Here is a 24,592-nt window from a genome sequence, read left to right as displayed (position 1 = left end):
ATATGAAAAGAAAGGCGATGGGTGACCAAAATTCAGGAGCTGTTTGACAGGAAATATAGAAAACAGCACCAAGATCACAGATCACTCAAATGCTCAAATTTTGTCAGTTTCACTGAACCACTATATAAGCCAAATACTGTTGTTTGTCTGGTCTATTGAACTGACATTCGTGGAAAGTCATCCCATCAGATTTCACAATGGAGCTAATGAGGAGAAGAAGAGAAAACATGCCACAAGTTACAACATCCTTATGCAACAGAGTCAAGGCTGCATAGCCTCGCGTGAGTTGGCGACAATAACTCTGCAGTGTTTTGAGCTGCTAATACTTTCCAAAATCAAAGATATTTCTCTTATTCCAGAGACATCCTGAAGCTATTGCAAAGGAATTTCTGTGGTCCTGCTCGTAAATCAGACTTCAAGCATAAAATACTGGAGGACTAGCCCGCATAGTGACGTACTGTACAGAACAGTGTAGCTCTAGATAAACTGCTTTGAAAACACATGTTCTTCACTTCTACCTCAGACATGTTTGGTTTGAGGTGCGGGTTCTCTGCCTGGAAATCACATGCTGTGTTTATGAAAGCAAAATGAATATTCCCAATCTTCGAATCATTTTAAATCTGTCCTTTATTAAAAGATATCTCTCAGTTTTAATATATGATTTATGAAGATGCAAGCTGAGTTAAGTGTTCGGTTAAACCAAGCCATGATACTGGAGTTGACTTTGGAGCTCTCAAAGGACTGAGCAGCTACTTGAATTTCTGAGTCTGGGTTTGAAACCACAAGACTGCAGCAGCCTCATAAAAACTGCCATCTCACTTAGCATTGCAGTTAGTTTTGTTTAAATGAAACTTTGATGATTTTTGTAAAGAAACTGGGCATTGCATCATCGGAGAAGATATACGAAAACGAGAGAAGAAGTCGAGTTATGTAAGGAGAAAAGAGAAACAACCTTGTTTTAGTTTCAACTAGGGCATTGTAACCCTTTAAATTCAGTGACAGTAAAGAAATAGCCAGAACTTGAGTTGAGAGGCAGATGTGGGCTCTGGTGACACCAAAGAGCCAAAGATGAAGTTTATATGCTGCTCAGCCCAAATGGTGGTTTACTAACACACGGTGTAATGTAAGGTTGATTAGTGCGGAGGCGATAATTGCAAGGGTAGTTTGAGGAGCGTGTGGCATGCATTAGGTCCCGATGTTCAACCTAAAGCTTTTACTATATAGGAGTTCCTCTTACAACTGTGCCCCTTCCTCTTCAAGGGCTCTCTGAACCTTGACGTTTGAGTTCCTTTCATTGTTAAACTGAATTATTCTTGAAGCACAAATTTCCTGAAGTCACGTCAGGACTCTCTGTTGTTTCAATTCTTTGACGGATACATGCATGCCTTTCTGTTTGATTACATTTCTATCTCTAGCTCTAAAACAAATATCAGATGCACATGATCTCATCTTGCATTTCATCCCGGATTTTTGTAAGCAGCTGTCTTTATAAGTAACGTAAATCCTAACAAATCAAATTATATAATGACTGGATATTACCTACTATTTACATAAATCAAATTAGCCTGGGATATTTCCTCTGAAAAACTTTTTCCACATTTATCCCTTGCTCCAGCATTACCCTATAATCCAGGATTTTCCTATAATCGTGTAAACGCGTGTCTGTATTTGGAGAAAATGTTCGTACCCATCTCCAAGTATCATCCAACATGAACTTTAGACAGAGAATAGTACAGTAAGTTCAAGACGGTGAAACATACAGTTCAGTGTTTGTGTTTGTTTGTGTCATTCCAGGACACAGATGCTTTTGGGTCAGCAGACGGAGACACTCGATTCTGTCTGCTGACCCTCCTGTGCCCTACTGTACTCTGAATCGCCGTCCAAAACAATCCCTCTTTTTCTCTCATCCAAATACACCCGCACACTCACTGACCACTTGCTTCCGATTTTGCTTCCGTGAGAAGCAGAATCTCATTTTAGTGGGACGAGGAGATTGAACCACATGCTGATGAGGTCATCACCAGGGCAAAACACTCATAAGTGCACAAACAATTACGGTGTTACATGGATCATAAAAAAAAGACTGACCTGCAATAAATATAGACTTACAAAACCACATGCACGCATGCACAGGAATATCTTTGTTTTACTGTACTAAAGTTTTTGCCAAATCTTTCTTTGCCTAAAGTCACTCCCTTACCCCTTAACTTACCCCTAAGTTAGACCTAGCTAGCTATATCTAAGTTTAAACCTGCAGTGCCAGACTTATTTCTATATAAATGAATGTATGTTACATTCAATCCCATGCCAAACGAGTTCACACAAATCCTTCCACCGCCAGGTAAATCTCTGTATTTCGCAGTGTACAGTCTGTGACGACTTTCCCACGCTGGCGTGTTCTACGTCAACCAGCAATGATTGGAAAGGAAATAGGAGCATGGCCAAACCTATGGCGTCATAAGCACATGGACAGCATTTGTGTGATTAGTGTCATTGCCATAAGTGAGAGACAAAAGTTTTGTTTCGTAATCTAGTATGAAAATGATTCTCTATAGACTTAGCAGCTCAGAGGCCCGAAGCTGGAATAGCCTCCTGGTGGATGGCGCTACAGTTGGCAGTGTTGCATGTACAGTGAGAAAAATAGTCTTCCTATTCAAGGCGACAGGCTGTTTGGAGAGGGCAGACAAGTCGGTGTTTGTTTACACTCTGGAAATCTCTTCAGTTGGGTGGGAATTAAACATAACACACACACATACATATATACACTCGTAGCATCACGCTAACACCAGATGCCAGGAAGTAGAGTGGCGACAGAATGGCATCTACAGCAAAGCCCTACCATGCGTGACTCTCCCCTGACTTTGCCTCTTTTAGCAAGCTTGCGTGATCCCACCATCACTTCCCATCAAGCCCTCCGCCCCCCTATATCCTCCACTCACACACACACACACACACAAACACACATATCGCCTGCTGGGCGATAGCACAGGGGGTATATGTCCTCCCTCCCCGAGCCAAATGAAGTGATCGGAGCAAACACTGTTGGTATAAACAGGCCTGGATTAGAGTGTTGTGATGACATGCAAGGGGCACAGATGGGAGAATGTGAAGTGGACAGTCACGATATGTCCAGACCTGACAAAGGATATCTCACTGTACTCACCTCATTTGTTTACACCTGTCCACCCACAGATCACATCCAGAGAAAAATGCCAAAGGTTTTGGAGTAAAGATGCCTGTAGCTAATACTTTGTCTCAGTGCTCAAGACAGAGAATTTGAAGATGTTATATGTTTTCATGTCAAGATGGAAAAGCTTCATTCAAAACTAGATTAATGAAGTTGTTAATGAAATTCTTTATGGTATGGAAGCCAAATTTGATGGAAGGTTTTATCCACCACTTAAGCCGTTCTAAAAGAGCAATATATTACAGTTGGATGATATTAAAAATATAATTTTAAAATCAAATACTTGTGAGGGCATTTCTGCTGTGCATGGTTGTAAATCTGTCCTCACTTTCACTACATTTTTGACGTTTTTCTAAAACCTTTTAGCATCCATGGTCATCATGTTTTAGGTTTTGATGTTAAAGCAGCTGAGATGCCTCGGGAATGTTTCTGTGAGCATCCAGTGTTTGCCTGCTGCCCCGGCCTAATGCCCTGCAACACAGGGGCGAGGTGTTAGGAGAAAGATAATCAGATTACTGTTGGGTTAGCGTGTCGCTTAATGAATTAGCTCTGTCAGAGGCCAAATTGTTGTGTGATATTGCTGGTGAGAAATGCCGGAGACAAGTCGCTCATGCTAAAGTGAAGTTGATAGGTGATGCTGAGTAAAATCAAATCAGGCTGAAAGTGCGAGGCCTCACACTGCAAACAGGGTCTGCCGCTGTAACACTCTGGAACCTTTCTTTAAATATATGAAGTAAAACATGGCATGAAATAACTCTTTTAGTTAAGTTATTTTTTTGAAATGTGAGATAAAATTGGATGGACTTGGATATAATGAAAAAGGACACTATGAAGGGTTGAGAGAGGGAAAAAAATAGAGATTGTAAATACTGCGTCATGCTATCTCTCTAGATTACCTGCGTCACAGATTGGTCACACAGGTACACACACATTGGATACATAACACCTCTGATAGTGTCTTCTGACTGACAACTTAATGGCTTTCATGCATAACGCATGATCGGCATCATGGCTATCACTTGATCCCCCTCAACCCGGGACACATTAACCACCTCACACCCATTTAATTACACATCGGTGGGCCTTTCTGTGTGTTTGTGCATGTGTGTGCAGTGTTTTGGTATGGATCCTTCAAGGGTTATACTGTATAATAAATGTTCCTTTATGTTTTGAGAAAATTCTCCCTCTTTTTTGGCTAAATAAACTATTTAAACCCCCATTGGATTAGCTAAAATGCGCTGTCACAAAACTAAAAGTAAGTGTGTTTTCTGAGCTCATGAAAAGTTGATGTTCTGGAGTTAACATGGTTTTTACAGGACACTGATGTTTTGCCCCAGCAGAGTTAAAGCATAGACTGTAAAACTACTTCTGTACTGTACTCTTTCCACCCTTCTTTCATGGATATCATTGCATGCACTTCCACTGAACTCCCTCAGAACTACTCATTAGTACATTTAGTCGGCCACTTTTCCTCCACTAAAATGATGCCTTCTTGTGTAAAAGCTCAGCGAAATGAACACAACTTGTTGAAGTCGTAAAGTGCTCTTTCCACCCCGTCTCAGTGGTTAGCATTTGTTTAGCATTGCGTGCTACAGCAGCATTAGTGTAGTTTCCCTCCCATATGGATTCAGCCTGGGGGACCATCTGCCCATTATTATTTGCCTCAATGGGCCGAAACGGCTCCATAATCTTTTTAACAGATTACCCGCTTGTTATGTAGCGGCTGCATAGATAAAACAAAAAAAAAGCTAACAGGATCACTGATGAAATCAACTTTTCATGAAAGGTGTGGTTCCTTTTCCTGAAAACCTGTTGAATGTTCGGTTTGCATGTGACCACAAAACAGCCGATGAATGCCTTTGAGTGGCCGACAGGGAGGAGAAAACTTTGAGAGGGATAATCTGAGGCTTGTTGTGCTTCTTTCTCCCTGTTATTTTGAATAAAGTGAGTGACACTAGTTGGCACGCAACAGAAGGAGCCAGTGGAGGTGCATGTGGTACTGCAGACTATAACCTCCACTCTCCTCTCCGTCTTTGTCCTGCCCTCCTCCCCTCTCATGCAGGAATGCAGCAAGAGTAAAGTACAGGGGTAGAAAACTAATAATTATTCCCTGAGTTGTATGACTTAAGTATTTCCTAAGAATGAATAAGCAGAGTCAAAGGCACTGGTGTGTTTTTGTATTGAAAAATTAGTCACAGTGGTTGTTTATTCTATACATTGTGAGCCAGCGGTCCTGTGCTCTGCAGTTGTTCAACTCTAGATTTTGATGAAGCAAATTTACTTTTTGGACCAAGTCCTGGACCTAAATAACTCAACTTATGAGGAACGAAAAAATAATTTATCCCCGTCAGTCTTTCACTCTTCCCGGTCCCCCCTCCAATACCGATCATATTTAATTTAAAACATTAAATCCACCTCTCATGGCACATCTGTTTCCAAGCTTCTTGTTTGTTTACGAAGCACGAGAGGTTTTCATTTCAAATGTATCTCTCATTAAACTCAAAATCAGTGAGATGGGCTTTATAGCATCCAGCAAAAAGCGCACATAAACTTTACAGTTTAAGAGGACACGCTGCTCTGTACGTTAATTTCGAGCTCTTGAATCGCAGACTTCTTGTGAAAATGGAGATTGTGCGAGGACAGAAATAGAAGGCTTGTGCTTTATTGTGGCCAGGTGGGGTTCCTGAATGCAACTTTTATTAACCGCCAGCTCCTTGAGAGAGCAACAAGCCACAGTCATGCTCATCAAAACAGGAATTCATGGAAAAGCTATTTATAGAGCAATCACGCAAGCACATAGATGCATGCAGGAGCTGATTTTTATTTTATTTTCATTATCATTATTTCAGATGTGAATGTTGCACAGATATTTCCTTATATTAAAGTAAGTATTCAGTTGTTATTATTTTACATTTGGCTGACCAGTAAAAACATCACTGACTATAGGCCAACAATCTAAACCTTTTGGTAGAAGGTGTACCCTCAGCTGAGTCCATATATTTCCCACAGAGTCATGGTATATTATGTCACTATTTGAATGAGCCTATCAGAGGAAGTTTGAGACAAATATAGAAGCAAAGGAGACAAGCTGAAGAGAGTGGAGAATAGACCCTAACAATGGAGTTTCCCCTCGACACCAACAAAATATACTCCCACTCTGTGTGTTTGTTTATCTGCAACAGAGAACTGTACATGTGTATTGTCGTTGGGCCTCCAGACAGGGTTATTGCTGCGTTGTATGTGACTCACGAGGGAGTTTGTATCCTGAGTTCACCCCCACTGAGTGGACTGGGAGGCCACGGGGTTGACGTTTGGCTGGTGGAGCACGTCAGATCCCCGGCATCGGCTGGATAACTGGAGCGTCTTGTTGTCTTCAATTAGAAAATACACTGTTGCATTCATTTGGGTACAGTCAAATTAAAAAGCCTTCCTGCATAACTGGCTCATCTCACGCAACACACGCCTGAATGCAGCCTGTGTGTGTGAGCGTCGAGCACATCGCTTCACGCTGAAGCACACTCTGCTTGGGCCTCCATCCGTTTGCATCCTGTTAGTTTTTCTAATTGTCTGTATAAATATTGCACCACGTTGGCCTTATGTTGTGGTTAATTTTCCCAAGGCTTGACAAGCCAAATTTAGGAGTGTTTAGACAGGCTCTTAGCTGGCTCTGTATGTGTGACGCTCTTTCAACGGGTTCAGAAAACCAATCTTCTCAGCAGACAAACATCATGCTCACATTAAACATATGCGCCACAATCAGCCATGTTCTCTATTTATGGAAGCAGCTAAATGACTTTCATATTATGTTTGCTATAATGGTCCTCCAGTGTGTGTGGCACCAGTTTTATGATGCACCATGTAGTCAAGCCATACAGTAGCAGTGTACACGCTGTAGAGTAGTTGCCATACGAGTCAGTTTTGCCCGAGGGCTCGTGTGTCGAGATGTATTACTCCTGTACAACACGGTGACTAGAGCGCCTGCTTGCCAACCAAAACAGAGAAGTGGAAACAATCGAGTTTACATCCCGACCTCCAATCTGTGTGATCCCATTTGCTTTGTCATAATATCGCTTCCCCTTCACTTTAGTATTGCACAACCAAGGAAGGACTTTGTTTGTGTTTTATACAGGAATCAATCTTCAGAGACAGACTTCCCCTAGCACACTCCCCACAAAAAATCACTCACTCACATTTTAATCTCGTCTGAAAGATGAATAATTGTGATTCCTGCACTGCCTCTAAGACAGTACTTGTTATTTTGTTAGCTGACAAAGAGAATCACTCTAAATCCTGGCAGTCTATCCCTTCAAATGTAATCTTATATGTAACAGTGGACACAAAAACAATCTCATCCAAAGCAATATCAGAAAGATTATAAACCTCAATCCAGTGTTAATAAAACTAGTATGATTGAAGATCGAATCATTGCAGTTTAAAGCATATATATCCATCTACTGGGAGAGAGTTACACAAGTGGAAAAAGCTCCTGTTTGTCTTCAAAAAGTTATGAAAATGCCAAAACCTTCTTTCAGTGGATCTTTTTTTCTCTTTGCCACATTACAAAAACAAGTAAAAAGTTGAAATAGTACGGGCTGGATTTGGACAGGGCGAGATCCGGACATTTGATCTGTGGCATAATGAAGTATTAGCTTCCATTACAGTGCAGGCTTAACCTTTTTGCGGAGCACCATTGAGCGCTTGCCAGCAGTCATCAATATTTAACAGCTGTTGCTATTATGAAATTCTTTATGGGCTAATGTGGCTCGCCGGCTTGCACGCAAGGCCTTGGCCAGCCGCCAGCGCCCTGTCAGGAGGAAGGGGGGGGAGATTGACAGACGGCTCGCTCGCGTGACAACCAGCCCTTGATCGGCCAGCTTCTCTCTCTCTCTTTCCCTCTCTCTCTCTGAGTTGGTGTTGCTCTCTCCGCTGTGGATTTCCTGTGCCTGTGGAGAGAGAGCAAGCGAGAGAGAGAGACAGAGAAGAAGAGCACTGAGGGAAGGGGGCGGGAATAGGCAAAGGAAGTGGCTGTAAGCCAACCCAACCTCAGCACACACATATGCACACACACACAGTTTTCTCTACTCACGCAAGCCTTGTGGGAGGGGAGGGAGGGACTGCTGTGCTGCACAGCGCTCGCATGTTCAGGTCCGGAGCTCTTCTTTTACAAGCCAAACACACAGCAGAGGATCAGCTGCCAAAAGATGGCACCCATGCTGCTGAAATCAGGGTGACAGAGAGTCTGAACACACAAAGATCACATGGTGGGTGTGGGGAATGTTTTTCAATTTTGGGTCATTTGAAAAACAACAGAACAAAATAAATTTTTTGTGAAAAATGACTTTCTTACCAGTGGTGACAGTGGATTCATTCACCAGAATAATTTAGATCCCTTGCTTTTTTATGTTTTTAAGTAGCACTAAGTACTTCAGTAGAAGTAACAGTCCTGCATTAAAACTGTCAATTAAGTAATTATCAAAAGTAATGTTTATTTAACTATAAATTTACCATTTATAGTTAATCAAACATTAGTTAATAGTTACTTCACTGTTAACAAACACTGAAATGCTTTATAGAACATTTATTAAGCAATTATAAAGGTTGCTCATGTTTAATTAACTATAAATGTATAATTTATTAATGATGGTTATTATAAAGGGTTACCATCACAAGTCACTATAGCTGTCTTGAGTAACAGTACTTTCCACCACTGCTTGTGACTTATTTACATCCTCAAATAGAATCTAATTTGTTTTCATCTTACAAATAACTTAAAATTGACACTATAATGAAATGAAATGTCTAGAAACACTTCAAAAGTTGCATTTAGCACCTGTTTGACTTGATTCGGGATAGCACGCATGCAGGTAAGGACTGTACAGCAGCTGATGTTATGTCTATGAGCGGCCATGCGTGAACACTTACCTGCTCCTCACTGCATACAGGAGCATGAGCTAAAGAATGGACCTGGAGTATTACCTACAGCTCAAAATGCATGCTACTCTTGTCCTCACGATTCATATAAAACGCTTTGAGTCATGCAACACTCTTCAACATAATGTCATGCCATGCCATCTTTGAATCCAGTGCTCTTATGTACAGGTCTGTATTGAAATATTCATCTCTGGCATTTTGCGAGACATTTCTTTGCGTTTTATATCTCCATTATCCCCAGAATGAAAGCATGTCAGTGACACCACAGGCCCGCAGAGACATCTCTCTTCCTTTTCTTCTTTCTGTTCTCTGTTTTCTCGTCATATTTCTCGTTTTCAGCTGTGCTTGGTATACTGAAAGGAAGTGGCTTTTGGAGGAGAAGGTATTGAAAACAGACAAACACACCCAGGCTGTTTTACACACCCGTGTGGCACAAGGCCAAACTCACCTCACCCCCTAGAGGTTGAAGAAATTAATACTGGATTAAAACACACATACATACACTCACACACTTCTTTTTTTCTCATGTACTCATTTCTAGTCTCTGACAACAAGCAGCAGTGAAAATTTTGTGGAAGAGGGACAAATTTGTCAGCTTTTTCACCATAACAGAAGCACTAGAAGCAGTCTAATGCAATCATGATGAGATTGTTCCTCACTTCTTGTATCTATTTCGATCATATTCCCTTTCATAATATCACGTTATCATTTCATTTCAACAAATCCAACTCGTATGATGTCATTAAAGGCTCCATAGTCATTCTCTGAGCCAATTGAAGTCCTGAGTGACTACAATTGTGCAAATTGAATCATACTGGAGCTGATGATTTGGCGGGTGGTCCTGATATTTTTTGCACTAAGTGGAAGTGGAAAGACAGAGCTGTTCATCTAAAGTAGACATGTTCAGCCTCACCCTTTGGCAGCATCCATATCCCTCTACCTGTCACTTTTTACTTAACACCCCGTCCTCACACCGAGCACTTAAACGCCTCACCATTACCTACTCTGTTTTCCTTTTTAGACCAGAGAGGGAGAAAATAGAGGCAAAGAAAAGCAAACTCGAAGACACGGGCGACGATGAATAAAGCCGGCATTGTTGGCAGAGGAAGTGCCGGTGCCGATAATTAATCATCCCATATGTTTGTCTTTCCTGACGCCGCATCCTCTCCAAAAGCTGCCGTAAGAGAGAAAACAAAAATACATGAGGCGTTGAAGGAGGAAAATAAAGAGGCTTATTAGATTCATTTCCCTCAGCACTACTTTCCACTGGATGGATGATTTTTGGGGTGATTCAAGAGAATGGTTTTGTGTGTGTGTGTGTGTGTGTGTGTATGTGTGTGTGTGTGTGTGTGTGTGGCTGTCTGAGTCTATTTGTTTGTATGCATTTGCACCTAGCAGAGGTGATGACAAAATACTTAACGTTATTACTGGCGTTTATGAGTTTGCGAAGCTGCCTGTCATCAGCGTTTATCCAGAGTTTAAGCAGCACATTATGGCCTTTATTTTCACTCATAGCTTGAATAGACCTGCTGCTGCAACTGGTGGAATAAATAACTGAAAAAAGTTAATCCAGACAAAAATGTATATATGGGTGAAAAAAAAATGGGCGCATTAGCTTTGCGTGCTTCAGAGCGGATTTAAGAGACGGAAAACTCTTCCAGCATCACGAATCGGTCGTTGATCGCCTGCGATGCCGAGTTGAACAAAGAAATGGTGGAGAGATGAGGAGGAGGAGGAGGGTGGAGGAGGGGTTGATGGGGGGGAGGGATGGACAGAGGACAGGAGATGGAAGAAGGTTAAAGGGGGAGGAACGGAAGCTGAAATGGGGTTATTTGATGGGGGTGGGGACTATACGAGGCATCGCAAGATACATACATTTATACTTAGATAGTTTTTTATAATGAGGCTATGGTGTGTGTGTGTTGGTGTGTGTGTGTGTGTGTGTGTGTGTGTGTTGCGTGACTAATCTGTGCCTGCTACAATGAGTGACGGAGCATAGGGCTGATCTCTTGGAGTGAGCCACATGCCCCCTGACAGCACACCCATAAGAGAAACACGCAAACATGCCTACAACACGCAACACACACACGTCACCAATGCTCATGTGACAGTTCTGCACGCCACTCTCGTATAGGCTAATTGCATATATACACACTGTGGCCTGGTAGTAGGTAGGCCTTACTTACTAGGCAGAAAGGGGGATAGTATATGTGTTGTGGTGGATGGAGTGTGACTTATTTTTTGATATTTTTACAACTTTGGTAATTCTACTTTATTTAATATCAGATGGTACATGAGCAGGAGAGTGATGAAGAGGTAGGCTGGCATTGACATTCTTTAAATTGTCCAAGTGGTTTGAAATATAGAAAGCCCTTAAAGGACTCTTCCGAGGACCTTCTTTGAGATCCAAAGGCAAAATTTCCTTTTGTGTTTCCCCACTTGACGAAAAGGTCAGAGGTCAGGCTCAGCTAGAGAACAGCAGCGCTTGATGCTTTAGCAGGGATGACGCTCGTCTTCACAGAATAGTAAAACGGAGAACATTTCAGGCCCTTTTTGCAGTGCAAATAAGTTGATTTCAACACGTAGTCTCCTATTCAGTTTTCAGTGGTTACACTTGGTCCTGGCAGCCTCTTAAACATGATCATTTTCACCATGAATGAGTGAATTTTCTCTCTTCATCAGCACATTATGTTCCATTCAAAAGATAAAATAAGACTTAAAACTTCCAGATGTTTCCAATGCTGTCTTCTACATCCTTGTGGAAGCTTTGCGTGTGCATGCAGCCGTATCGTGTGAGAAGAATCCCGTAAAGTCATGAAATCCTCCACTGTTTTGTCTTGTTAGACAGGCCCACCACACAGACTAATACCTGGCGTTAGTGCAGTGCAAAAGGAGACTGTTACAGTTAATGTGTCCGCCACATGTCTGAGTGTCGGTCCAACTCTCTTGCTGCCATATCGCAAGACAGAGGCTGTGGGAGAATTGTTACTGTGGAGAATCATTGTTGTTGTCATTCTCAACATTTCCTGTGTTGACTTGTCTCTTTATTCTGAGTGTGCAACATGCAATATATTTAAGTCAAGAATTTGAACTATGTAAGGTGTGCTTGATTTTACTTCCCAGACCGTGAATGCAGCATATTTGAGCATACAACCACGCTTGTTTAAGGTTGATAACATCAAGGAGTGATTTTCTTCTTTTGTTATCATTTTTTACATCGTTGATCACACAAGTTCTCACTTATCCTTTTTGTTTTTGTGTCTTCTAGTGAACCCAGATAAGACCTCCAGGAAGCACGTCAACAGCACAGCATCCTCTAACCCTGAACCCAGGAAAGAGAGCCTTCCACTGGGCAACACAGTCAATGAAAGCAGCCTCCTCCTGGAGGTAAGAAACCATATGGCTGTTTTCCGTATGTGTGTGTTGTGTGTATGCGTGTGTGCAACCCTTGTTCATATTCACTTGAACAGAAAGTCTAGCGCACATTAAACTTTTTTTTCTTTTTAATAACATCACTTTTTACATTTTCTTGTACTTCACCGTCCGAGAAAGTAAGTCTTGCTAGCTGGTATACACGCCAGTCAGGAGACCATTTTTGTCCAAGCGACTGAGTGTGAATTTGCAAGGGGGGGAAGGAGGGCTTTTTAGTGTGTTTGTGTGTATGCGTGTGTGCCCTTCGCCCTTTGCCCTGACCTCCTTTGCCGAGCCGTGGTGTTGCGTGACATAAGGGTGAGACGGGAGTGTCAGAGTTGATGAAGGAGGTGGGGACTCACACTCGCTGGCGGCTCGAGCATCCAGTCATGTGTGTGTGTTTGTCTGCATGAGGCATCTCTGTCTGAATGCATGTGGTCGTGTGTGAAAGTGAGCAGAAGAGAGTGAGAAGAGCACACCAAGCCTGTCAACAGCAATCAGAGCCAAGACAAGATTTGTTTTTTGTCAGTTCACCTCAGACATTTAATCAGATTTTGACCAAACAATTATAAGTGTTTATATTTCAGGGTATGACAAGTACTTTTGTGTTATTTTGACTCAATATCAGGTCAGCCAGTTGAACTCGGCTGTGATTAATACACACACATTGCACACAATGCACATTTTGAACATACACTTGTGAAGATATGTTGTTGAGTTCCTAGAAAAGCAAATGTTTCTGATGAAGGCATCAGGGCAGACAGGGTGGTGTAATCACTCACATACATACAGCAACACTACATGGGACTGCGAGAACATCATATCATTGCTACACACTCAATATCCTAATGGCTATCGGCCAAACGGCGAATTATGACACTGATCATCGGCCAACAACTGCTTGCTCACACACACACACACACACACACCCACAGAGCCGAGCTGATTCACTGATGCTTCTGTTAACGTGTTAGGTTGTCTCAATGGGCTGGTAAACAAAGGGAGAGATTGACCGTAGTGATGTGCTGCCTCCTGTTGCGTGACTCAACCTGCACCGGGGCCTCACAGCAAACTGTGCATTAGTTGTTATGGTGATAGGATCCCGAGAGAGGGAAGAAACAAATATCTGTGTGTGTTTGTGAGTGTGTGTGTGTGTGTGTGTGTGTTTGGTGGGACTGCAAGTCTTTGTAAGTGTATGTTAACAGTATGTTAGTGTGCTTATACTGTATTTACAATATTGTGCTCTTTATATATAAACAAGATATGTTAACATATAAATAAAAAGTTGCACAGCCATGTGAAAAGCTCTGTGAGGCTGTATTGTACATGTCTACATGGGCGTTTCTGGACGTTTCCGAGCATTGGACGCTTGATCAACACAGGCTACACCCTTGCCAAAACTCCCTGGTTAGACATAATTGGACGAACGCCACTCATGGGCCTTCAGCTCCCGAATTTCAAAGCAGACCATCATGGTGGCTCATTTGGAAACTTTCTCTCATATTAAGAAAATAGTTCACTGAAATGTGTTTTTGAAGATATATTAGGCAAGAAATAATATAATAGATATATTATATAATATATCTTATATTAGGCGAGAAATTAGCCATGCAATCGTAGAATCTGCCTTCATTTGAACTCAACAACAGTTAGTTTTTATATTTTTACAGGAGTTATTAGAGGCGGAGAGTGGCACTGGATGCCCCTGAATGTATTATATTTTTTGCACCATATTTGAACAGTAAGTGGTTCATGATAACATGATGAACGTAAGCAGGATGTTACCATTATCAGTGACCACGTTCACTCAATACCAATGGCCGACATTGTCATTCCTAGAGCCACACCAATAGCATGGCTCCAAACTTAAAAAAAAAAAAAAAATTAGAAAAACTAATGTGTTTCTTATGTGTGACTGAGGTTTCTTTCATTGGCTGATATCCAACATTTTGTCCAAATATAATTCAATACATCAGAATCCTATATTAGTCTGACCTCAGTATGTGTGTGTAGGCTGTGGGTGTGTTCCCAATGGCAGAAGGTCTCCATGTTAGTCATGACCTCATCATCACTGCTTTCATCTCACTCTGACAGCTAGACAGAGGGGAAACCAAAGAAACCCTGTTGAAACAATGAGACAAGGCTGCCCCTACACCACAACCACCACCACCGCCACCACCACCATCTTCTACCTCTTCTCCTCCCCTCCCGTGTTTCCAAATCCAGTGAACCAATATTTTATTTTGGGCTCTGCGTGCAAAGCGCCTCTTAAGATTTGTAAGTCAAAGCTTTTAGTCTCCCTGGGGCAGTTATGGGAGCCGGGGGCGTCGTAGTTGCAGATATGTGGTGGAGCGGGCCAGCAGCAGGTGCCTGTTTCCATTATCTAAAGGCTTCAGTATGCAAGGAACTCAGGGAACTGTGAATGGAGGAAACATACAAAAACAGCATTCATGCGCATTCTTTCTTTCTTTCTTGAACTTGTTTCCCCATTATTCTAGAGAAAGACACATTTTTGTTTATAAGGAAAACAGAAAAATAGTCATTTTGATAGTTTAATATAGATAGTTTTAATAAACTGTAAATGGGAGGTCCTTTTCCAACATAAATGATGGGTGTTCCCATACTGAAAAATAAATGCAATATATTAATTCATAATATATTTGCCAAGCATTCCATTTTTAAGAGTCAATTGCAGCACGCAACCTACAAAATGTAGTGTTTCTGTCCAAGGTCTATTGGTTCCAGAAGAATAAAAATGTCAATGTCCTTTAAAAACAAAATGGGTTGCAGAGATTTAATGTGGCATTTCAATGACTTGGAAAAGGAATGGAGGAAAGGTGAAAGAGCTAAATAAACCAAAATGAACCCAACATGTAAATGCAAGAAGCAATACGTTTTAACTGCCCCTTTTTTTTTCGTACACTACACTGAATTAGAGGAGATCTGTCATTACAGTACAGCTGTGGACTTCATTACACAGCAAAAAGCTACACCTGAACACCTTATCTCTCTGTAGACACATGGTTTTGATACAGTAAAAATTCCAGATTATCAAATTCTTGGTCTAGACATTTTTCGTATTTTGGCATGTAACATTTGGACAAAATGTTTTCATAAATATATTAGATTTGGCCCAGACATGCTGTAACCAGATGTTTGCACAGCCCCAAGTGACCAATATATTAAGTATATTGGGTAAGCTATACTAAGCTATGTTGATCCCGCATTACCATATCTTCATTTCAAAAGCTTTGGAGCAGTCCAAAAGATGCTGTGTGCCTTTTATTGTGACAGGCACACGCAGAACTTTGATGCCCAAATCTTGCTGAGTAAGAGCTGAGTCAAGTTAAAAATCCGGAAAAATGATTCCTTGCACAGCAGATATATATTCATGTATGTGGTATTTCTCTATTTCTGAGTGCTTGCTGGAGAAAGCAGTGTGTCTGTTGGTGTGTCTTGAGTCCATGGGGGTCACCCTCCCCCTGGATGTCATGAACACGTTTCGGCTGACCTTGTCAAACAACATCTGCATCCACACTGCCGAGAACCTGAGTCATCTTCTCATCCCTGCTCCCCTCCCCCATCATATATGTTTCTCACATATTGCCATGTCATTATCCAGATATGTTTTTGTTGCAGCATGACTCAAAGACCACTGGGTTTTAGGGACAAATTGGTCTATTCGCAATCACAGACAGGTATCAGGTTGCATTACATGGTTGAGATGGAGCATGTGCAGTGACCGGAGCATTACACCGCTCGCTAAGGCAATCAGATCACTGTTAGGAGAAAGAGAACGAGGGAGACATGGAGGAGAAGTGAGTATGAGTGTGAATTGAAAGGCCACAGGGATATATAGCGCACAAACACACACACACACACACACACACACACACACACACACACACCAGGGAAGACCTGCATAGTCTCGCAGTAAAATAGAGGTGACAGACTCTGGCAGCAGCAGTCACGCAAGTCAAGTAGCCTCGCAGTTGTCACGCTATCACAGCTGTGCGCACATGCAAACACATGCACACACTGGAAGACCTCTCGCCCTCTTCCACGTCTCCTTCCTGTGTTTTCTTTTTTTCTCCAGCACTCTCGCTTCCACCTCCATCTGTCCAACCCTTGCCATTCGACTGAGGCCAGTTATGTATTTATTTAAATTTTCTTTTTAATCAACACTCGTAAGCCTGCCGGCCAAACACATTATTCCCCACCATGTGCACGAGTGTGAGGGAAAAGTGGGAGAGAGACTGTGTTTGTGTCAGGAGTTTCTCTGCTTTTAATCAGCGTGTTTGATATCACAAATCAAAGCGCGTTTCCAGTCAAACAGACTTGATCATCAAAGTTAGTAATATGAAATACATTGGTTTAAAGGGGAGCAAAATGCTGCGCATGTCATCCTCAAGTTAACTGCTTTGAGTCTAAATTCCCCCAGTAAAATTTGCTTTTAAAAGTCTTTCAAAAGCAGCATTTTGCATTACAAATCAGTGAGTTTTATTTGGCCCACTCTGCTCCAAAACCATCTGTCTTTCATTCCTTCTCCAGTGTTGTATTATTCTATCTTTTGTTCCATTTTCACTGTTATTTGCTGTTCTGAGAATTATGGAAAGAATGATATAAATTGAACATTCTGGCGTCAAATTCTGGCTCAAAGAATTATTGAATTATTGTACAGTTATGACTGTAACCGCAGTTGGGTCGTGAATGAAACCATTTGACTCTGTTGCACTGTGTTTCTGCTGGCATCCATGTAATCTGAAGTTGGCTTTGAAAAGACCAATTAAACGCAGTTGTTTGTGTTTGTCAATAATGTATTTGCACTTGAGTATATTTGCTGCATGAGCTGCCATGAGTCAACGTCTAATCCTCTCTCTCTTTGCGTGTGTGTGTGTGTAGTCTCTGACAGGCTTTGCCTTGGTGGTGAGCAGTGATGGGATGGTCTTTTATGCCTCCTCCACCATTGTGGACTATCTGGGATTTCATCAGGTGAGTTGAACAGCTCAGTTATATTTTATATGTGCAATACTGCAAGTAACATGCTGTATAATGAAGGTGTAACACTGTATGATGAGCATTTCAACAGAAAGATAGTAGGCAGTGTCATATTTCATTCAACAATAGAAAAAGGAGGTGTGTTGTAGTTTCCTCCCTCTAAACTCAGCTTCCAGCACAAGTTGTCATGTTTTCGACAAATTTTCAGTAGTCCAGTGGCCTCCTGCCCGAGGCTGAGGTAACCTGAATCCATCGAAGTATTTCATGAATGTAGTACGCAAAAACAATGTTAATATTCATCGTCATTCGTCTTTGTCGAACCCGTCTCGGTTCAACTTGCCTCAAATAATAAATCAAATCAAAAATAATAAATCATCCCTGGTAGCCTCTTACATACCGTAAAGTATAAGGTTTTTTACTCAACAAGTGTCATTATTCAGCAAGATCCTCTTTTTCATCCTCAGCTGATCCTCTCGGTTCTCCTCCATCCGTCCCTTTCTACTCACTTTCCTTTCCATCTTCTGGTTAATGAGCCAGAGTAAACGTCTCTCTTTCATTCAGCCTCCCTGCCGCTGATAACTCTATCTAGAGGGCAGAGTGAACCCACTAAGTTGCAGCTATAAGAGGCCACAGGAAGGTGAAGCCCTCCGTTTCACCCCGAGATACACTGAGGGTGTCTGCCTGTGTGTGTGTGCGCGCGTGTGTGTAGGGGGTGGTGTGTTTGTGTGGGCACTGATAAGTCACCAATGGTTTAGCTTCCTTCCTCTCCCGCGGCTATACCCAGTCAGTCATTAATTATGGATGATATCAACACGGACTCGCCTGTCCTGCGATGCTGAAATCATCCCTCTCCTTCAAAACCATGAATAAAGTGCTTTTCACTGTTAAAATCCCTCCCTTGCCCTCACGTCTTCTTACACACACACAGACACACGCACACACACACACACACACACACACACAATGCACACTGACACTTTGGGATAAAAATTCTTCTGCTACAGCGCTCCCACTTGGCTTACAAGCGGACGGGGGCAATAACCCAGCGCCATGAAATCGACATGAAAACCAAGCGGTCTGAAGGATCGTGCCACAGTGTGTGTGCAGGGTGGCATGGGAGCCAGTATAGACAGACAAAGGACATTACAACTGTAAGGTGCATTCATGTAGGTCAGTCACCATGTGGGATGTCTTACATTTCCATTCAAATGAGAAATTAGTGAACTCGTATTGTTGCAAAATGTCGACATATTCAGCATCTAGCAAAAAAATACTAAAATAAACCCTTAGCTCATGTTAGATCTGCCAACACTACCGTTTCTCACCGGTTTCTAGCGTAGGCTATTTCGAGGCCACCAGCACCCTCCTTTTTTAAAACTGCCATGTTTTGCATGGCCCTCAAACTTTATGATGAATAATCATCATACAGGGATCCAGAAGTTTTTTTTTTTTTTGTGAAGAACTTTTTTTTATTGAAGCATAGCGAATACAGCAACATCCGTACAATTTTTTGAGACATAATACCCCCCTCCCACCTCCCACCCCCCTGGCAGCATCCCTCCCTCCCCGGTCTCCCCTGGACGAGTCAAACATCATCAAGTGTCAACAATACATTGTAGTAAGTGGTGTCCCTCTTGTTCACAACCCAAGAAGTTTATCCTTTATCTGTGCAGCTGCACCTAACCACATCTCCAAAGTGGAGGCTTTAGCATTATTAATCCGTGCCGTAGACAACTCAAGTAACACTATATCGTGGAAATAAATCAACCATTTCCTAGTACTAAGATCATGAGGTGGTAGCCATCTTTGCACTAAGAGTTTTTTAGCAGCTGTGAGGCCGCTCAGCAATAGTTTACGTTGTTTCTCACTTATATGTATTTGAGAATCATCATTAAGGAGAAGTAAGATTGGATTGCATGTTATAGTAGTACCTAGTAATTCAGACAAGACTTTGGACACCCGGCCCCAAAAGGCCTGAACAGAGGGACATTCCCACATCATGTGTTTATAACATCCTATTGCGTTAAGTTGGCACATGGTACAGCTTGGACTTGGTATCAGTTTCATGCGAAACCTAGTGACAGGTGTATAATAGAGTCTGTGACACACTTTGAAGTGAATGAGTTGGTGATTTGGATTTTTGGAAGCTTGAAAAATGTTCTCCCATACATTGTTCCAGGAAATGTCGTCATCCTTCTGACCAAAGTCTCTCAGCCATGCTCTGATCATCGGTAGAGTCTCTTGTTGTCCGGATAGTTTGGAGTAGACTTTCGAAACAAAGCCCCTGCAGGGAAGGGAATTTATCCAATTTATCAGAGGATGTATGGGAAGTTTAGCCCTCAGTGGCACACCATGTGCCTTAAGTGCCGATCTTATTTGCAAATAATAAAAAAAAGAAGAGTCCTGCAGATCAAAGCGGTCCTTCAAATCCTGATAGCTAAGCATGCCATTTCCATCATACAGGTCTCCGACAACATTAATACCTTTCAAAGACCATGGTTTAAAGTCCAGCGGCTTATTTCCAATCTGTACATTCACGTTGTGCCACAGAGGGGCATCACTGTGCCACTTTAAGTTCCCCTTCAGTTCTCTCTCAACTATCCTAAAATTTTTTATTGTGTTGGCAATAATGGGGCCATAGTGCAGCCTACAGTGTTTATCTTTTATGCCAGAAAATAAAATGTCCTCCAATCTCCTCGGGTGAACTAGGTTTTTCTCTAAAGATTTCCATGAGACACATGAGCGACCGTCAAGCCAAGCCATGACAGGACGTAGCTGGAAGGATTGGTGGTATACTTTGAAATTTGGGAGGGCGAGCCCGCCCTGATCTTTGGGTCTCTGTAGAACAGAAAGCTTAAGTTTTGGATGGCCATTATTCCAAATATATCCACGTAACAATTTATCAATTTTAACCCAGTAGTCTGGAGAGGGAGAGAGTGGAATCATCATACTCAAGAAATTAACGCGAGACAAGACATTCATTTTAACTACAGATATACGCGTCTGCAGTGAGGCAGGTAGCCTGGTCCAGTTAGCAAGATCACGTTCAACTTCCTTAAGAATTCTTTCATAGTTGCTCTTCACTATTTTCTGGATGGAGGGGTGTATCTGTATACCCAAGTATGTAATTTGAGTTACTATAGGAATCCGGCTTGATATTTTGACTTTCTTAGCAGCTTCATTTAGCAACATCAGAGCTGATTTTGTCCAATTGATCATAAATCCTGACTGCTGTTTGAAATCCTCAAAAGCCACTAATAAAGAGTTAATAGAGTTTTCTATGTCTGTCATATAAATAAGGACGTCGTCCGCAAAGGCCGACAGGGTATGAGAAGTCTGTCTGATTCGGATAGGGGACATGACCGAATTTTGCCGAAGGTGCTGCGTAAACGGTTCGAGGGATAGAATGAACAGGCTCGGGGAGAGGCCACAGCCCTGTCTCGTACCGCGGAAAATAGGAAAGGGTCTGGAGTTCAATCCGTTTGTGTTGACCATAGCCGAGGGGTTTGCATACAGAATTTGTATCATCTTAATAAAAGCTTCACCTAGTTGAAATTTTCGCAGTACCGCCCACAGATACTGCCACTCGACCCTGTCAAAAGCTTTGGCAGCATCAAGTGACAGAATAGCACACGGTGCCTGAAGCTGTTTAGATTCTTCTATTATATGCATTAAACGCCTAATGTTATCCGCAGCAAGACGGCCCTTCATGAACCCAGTTTGGTCGATGTGAATTAGTTTATCCATATAGCGCTCCAGGCGTAGTGCCAGCAATTTGGAGTAAATTTTTAGATCCGAATTTATCAGCGATACAGGTCTGTAGTTAGAGCATTGTAATGGGTCCTTGCCCTTCTTTGGTAACAATGAGATTGAAGCTACATTGGTGTGTTCATGAAAGGCACCTTTTTCTAAAGCAGTCTGGATGGAGTCCAGAAGAACCGGTCCGAGGAGGTCCCAGAAATGCAAGAGCACTTCAGGCGGAATCCCATCAGGGCCTGGAGATTTCCCTCTTAACATTTTACTCAGTGCAACTTTTAATTCCTGCAAAGTTATCGGGCGGCCCAGGTCTGCTGCCTCTTCTCCCTGTAGGGTGGGCAGATCCAACCCTTCCAGAAAATTATTACACACTTCTGGGTCAAAGTTATCAGACGACGTATATAAATCCTTGTAATATGCCTGAAAGGTGTTATTTATCTCTGCTGGATTAGAAACCAGGCCTTTAGTAGGGTGGTGTATTGAATCGATGGACGCTTTTAATTCACACTGTTTTAATTTTAGGGCCAAGAGCCTGCTGGGCTTACTTCCGTTGCAATAATAATTTTGCCTAGTTCTATGTATAATGAATTCCGCTCGTTTGCGTAATAAATCATTCAGCTCTTGTCTAACGACCTGTAACTCGTCATTAATTGTGTCAGAATAGTTTTGCTTTAGAGCCCTCTCCAGGCATAAACATTTCTCCTCCAACTCCTTAATCTTAAGATTCCTAAGCTTTTTCACATGTGATGCGTATGACGTTGTAAAATCCCGGATAAAACCCTTTGTCGCCATCCACACTAACCTAGCATCATCAACGGAGCCCATATTGTCTTGGAGAAATGTGGACAGTTTAGTTCTAAATTCAGAGACAAATGCAGTGTCATTTAAAAGAGAGGTGTTGAAACGCCATCTCTGAGATTTTTTGGATTTGAAACTGAGATCAATACTGAGAACTAATGGGTTGTGATCAGCCAGTGTGGCTGGGAGAAATTTAACAGGTGTTACACAATCCTTCAAACTACGCGACAGTAGAAAATAATCAATCCTTGAAAATGATTTATGATATGCAGAGATACAAGTGTAATCTCGACTACCGGGGTTTTGAAATCGCCAAACATCAAAAAAGTTCAAGTTGTTTATCATTGTATTCAGAGCCGTAGAGGCTGATTGCTGACTGTGTGTAAATGAGCTTGTAGATCTGTCTAAATCAAGGTTACAGACCGCATTCATGTCACCTCCTAGAACTATTTCATATTCTGTGAGTTTCAGTAATTCCTCTGTGAGGTCAGGATAGAAATTATCTTCAAAGACTGCTGGTGCATATACCGATACAAATGCAACCTTCGTATTGTAAATTGATGTGCACACATATGCTACTCGCCCACATTTATCGTTACTAGTCCCTTCAATTTTCACAGGTAAATTCCTCTTAAACATAATCATTACTCCTTTTGAGCTAGACCCACTACTGGAGGAGGATATCACCATATATTGTTTATTTTGCATCCTTTGGACATCTCCTTGTTTTAAGTGGGATTCCTGAATTAGTACTATGTCTGCATTTGCTCGACGCATCAATTCCTGACATTTAACCCTCTTGATATTGACATTTAAGCCCCGGACATTTAGACTCAGGATAGTCAGTTTAACCATTATCAAAAATCACTGTAGTTATATTCCAGTTATACAACTTACTGTAAACCAAGTATCCAAGCATATGGTCCAGTAGGAGACCCACACCCACCCCATTGCTGCCATGCCCATACCCCAAAACCCATGTTTCTGTGTAACTTGACCACTGCATAACGCAGCTCATTGAGACTCCAAAACTCGGTTGTATCCCACTTACAAACATAACTGACCTGGCAGGAATATAAGCAGTTGAAACATAAATGTGAGGCCCACTATTGACAGACCCAGGCTACATGAAAAATAACTGAAATTGTCCCTCTGAAACATGAACATAACTGTGTGACAGGGTCCATATTCTCTCTTAGAAACACTAACTAGTAGTATAACCTGGGAGGGGACCAATAGCCCTCAATGTCACAATTAGTATGGGACAGATCATCTTACAGTGAAATCCAGGTCATGAAAAACTCCTCGCCTTATCTTCAAGTGCCGGAACATTCCTGCTCCATCACTTCCCCGTGTTGATGGGCTGCCGCGCGCGTTGTCGAGACCCCGTGCCGAGACCCTCGTAGAAACTCCTCTGCTTCCTCCGGAGTAGTAAAGCTGCGTTGTTCACCGCCCAGGGTGATCTTCAGAGTGGCAGGATAGATCATGAAGGATGGGATGCCCTTCTCGCGTAGATACTTCTGTACGCCCACAAATGATTTCCGCCGCTGACTAGTGTGGGCACTGTAGTCAGCATAGAAACGCAGCGACTTGCCAGCATCTTGTATGGGGGCAGTCTTGGACGTCTCCCGGGCACCGTTCAGTATAGCGTTGCGGTCTCCGTGCCGAAGCAGCTTCAGTATCATGGTTTGCGGGATGCTCCCCTTCACATGCGGGCTGTAAATACGATGAGCTCTCTCTATCTCAACAACTCTGTTACCGAGCGAGGGTATCCACTTGGGAAGCATTTCTTGGAGAAAACTGGTTGCGTTGTCACCCTCTCGACCTGCAGTGATTCCTGTGATCCGAACGTTGTTTCTCCGGTTGTGGTCCTCTAACAGCGCGAGCTTCTGTTGAAACTTCTCGAGGCCGGTGGTGTTGTCTAATATCTGGCGTTTCATGGTCCGCGTATCTGTTTGAACCCTCTCAACTTTAGTCACCAAGCCCCGAACAACATCCATATGAGCGTCTAAGTCTTTCTGAAGTTTCTTGACAGAGTCGTCCACACTCCCCACTGCCTTGTTAATAGCACGAGTGACAACCATTTCCAACTGGTCGCGCTGTTTGGCTAGGGCTAATGAGATAGCCGCTTCCATGCTAACCTCGGTAGCTGCCGAGCTGTTAGCATCCTGTTGCTTACGCTTAGCCGGGGGGATTTTGGTCGGCGAGTTAAACAATTTCTGTTGGCATGACATCTTATATGGCTCTCACTACCAAATATAACACCGCCGAGGTCTTAGAGATCAAATTATCAGTAAAAGTGGGGATACCGAACGAGAGCTCTAGAGTCTTCCGACCATTGCGCTTGCCGGTCACGTGACCTCCCGGGATCCAGAAGTTTTTAATGTTTAAGTCACCCAAGTTGCCAGATCCTCTTATGAAAGACAATCTACACATCTGTCACCGTAACATGGCAACCCACAACCATAGACAGTATAATAGCCGATTCAAAAGGCATGTTTGCAGCTGGAG

General features: G+C 42.4%; 1 protein-coding gene across 1 annotated transcript in view; it reads left to right on the top strand.

Annotated features, from left to right (window-relative positions):
• The window catches only part of LOC141014664 (uncharacterized), a 69,744-nt gene that overhangs the window by 38,110 nt on the left and 7,042 nt on the right, over positions 1-24,592 (top strand). The window contains exons 3-4 of the mRNA XM_073488549.1: positions 12,387-12,505; positions 17,432-17,521. Coding sequence (XP_073344650.1) covers positions 12,387-12,505; positions 17,432-17,521 — 209 coding nt within the window. The remainder of the gene's footprint in view (positions 1-12,386; positions 12,506-17,431; positions 17,522-24,592) is intronic.

Source organism: Pagrus major, chromosome 19 (genome assembly GCF_040436345.1).
Source record: "Pagrus major chromosome 19, Pma_NU_1.0".
NCBI lineage: Eukaryota > Metazoa > Chordata > Actinopteri > Spariformes > Sparidae > Pagrus > Pagrus major.
The sequence above is the reverse complement of the archived record's forward strand: the minus strand, read 5'-3'. Positions and strand labels throughout refer to the sequence as shown.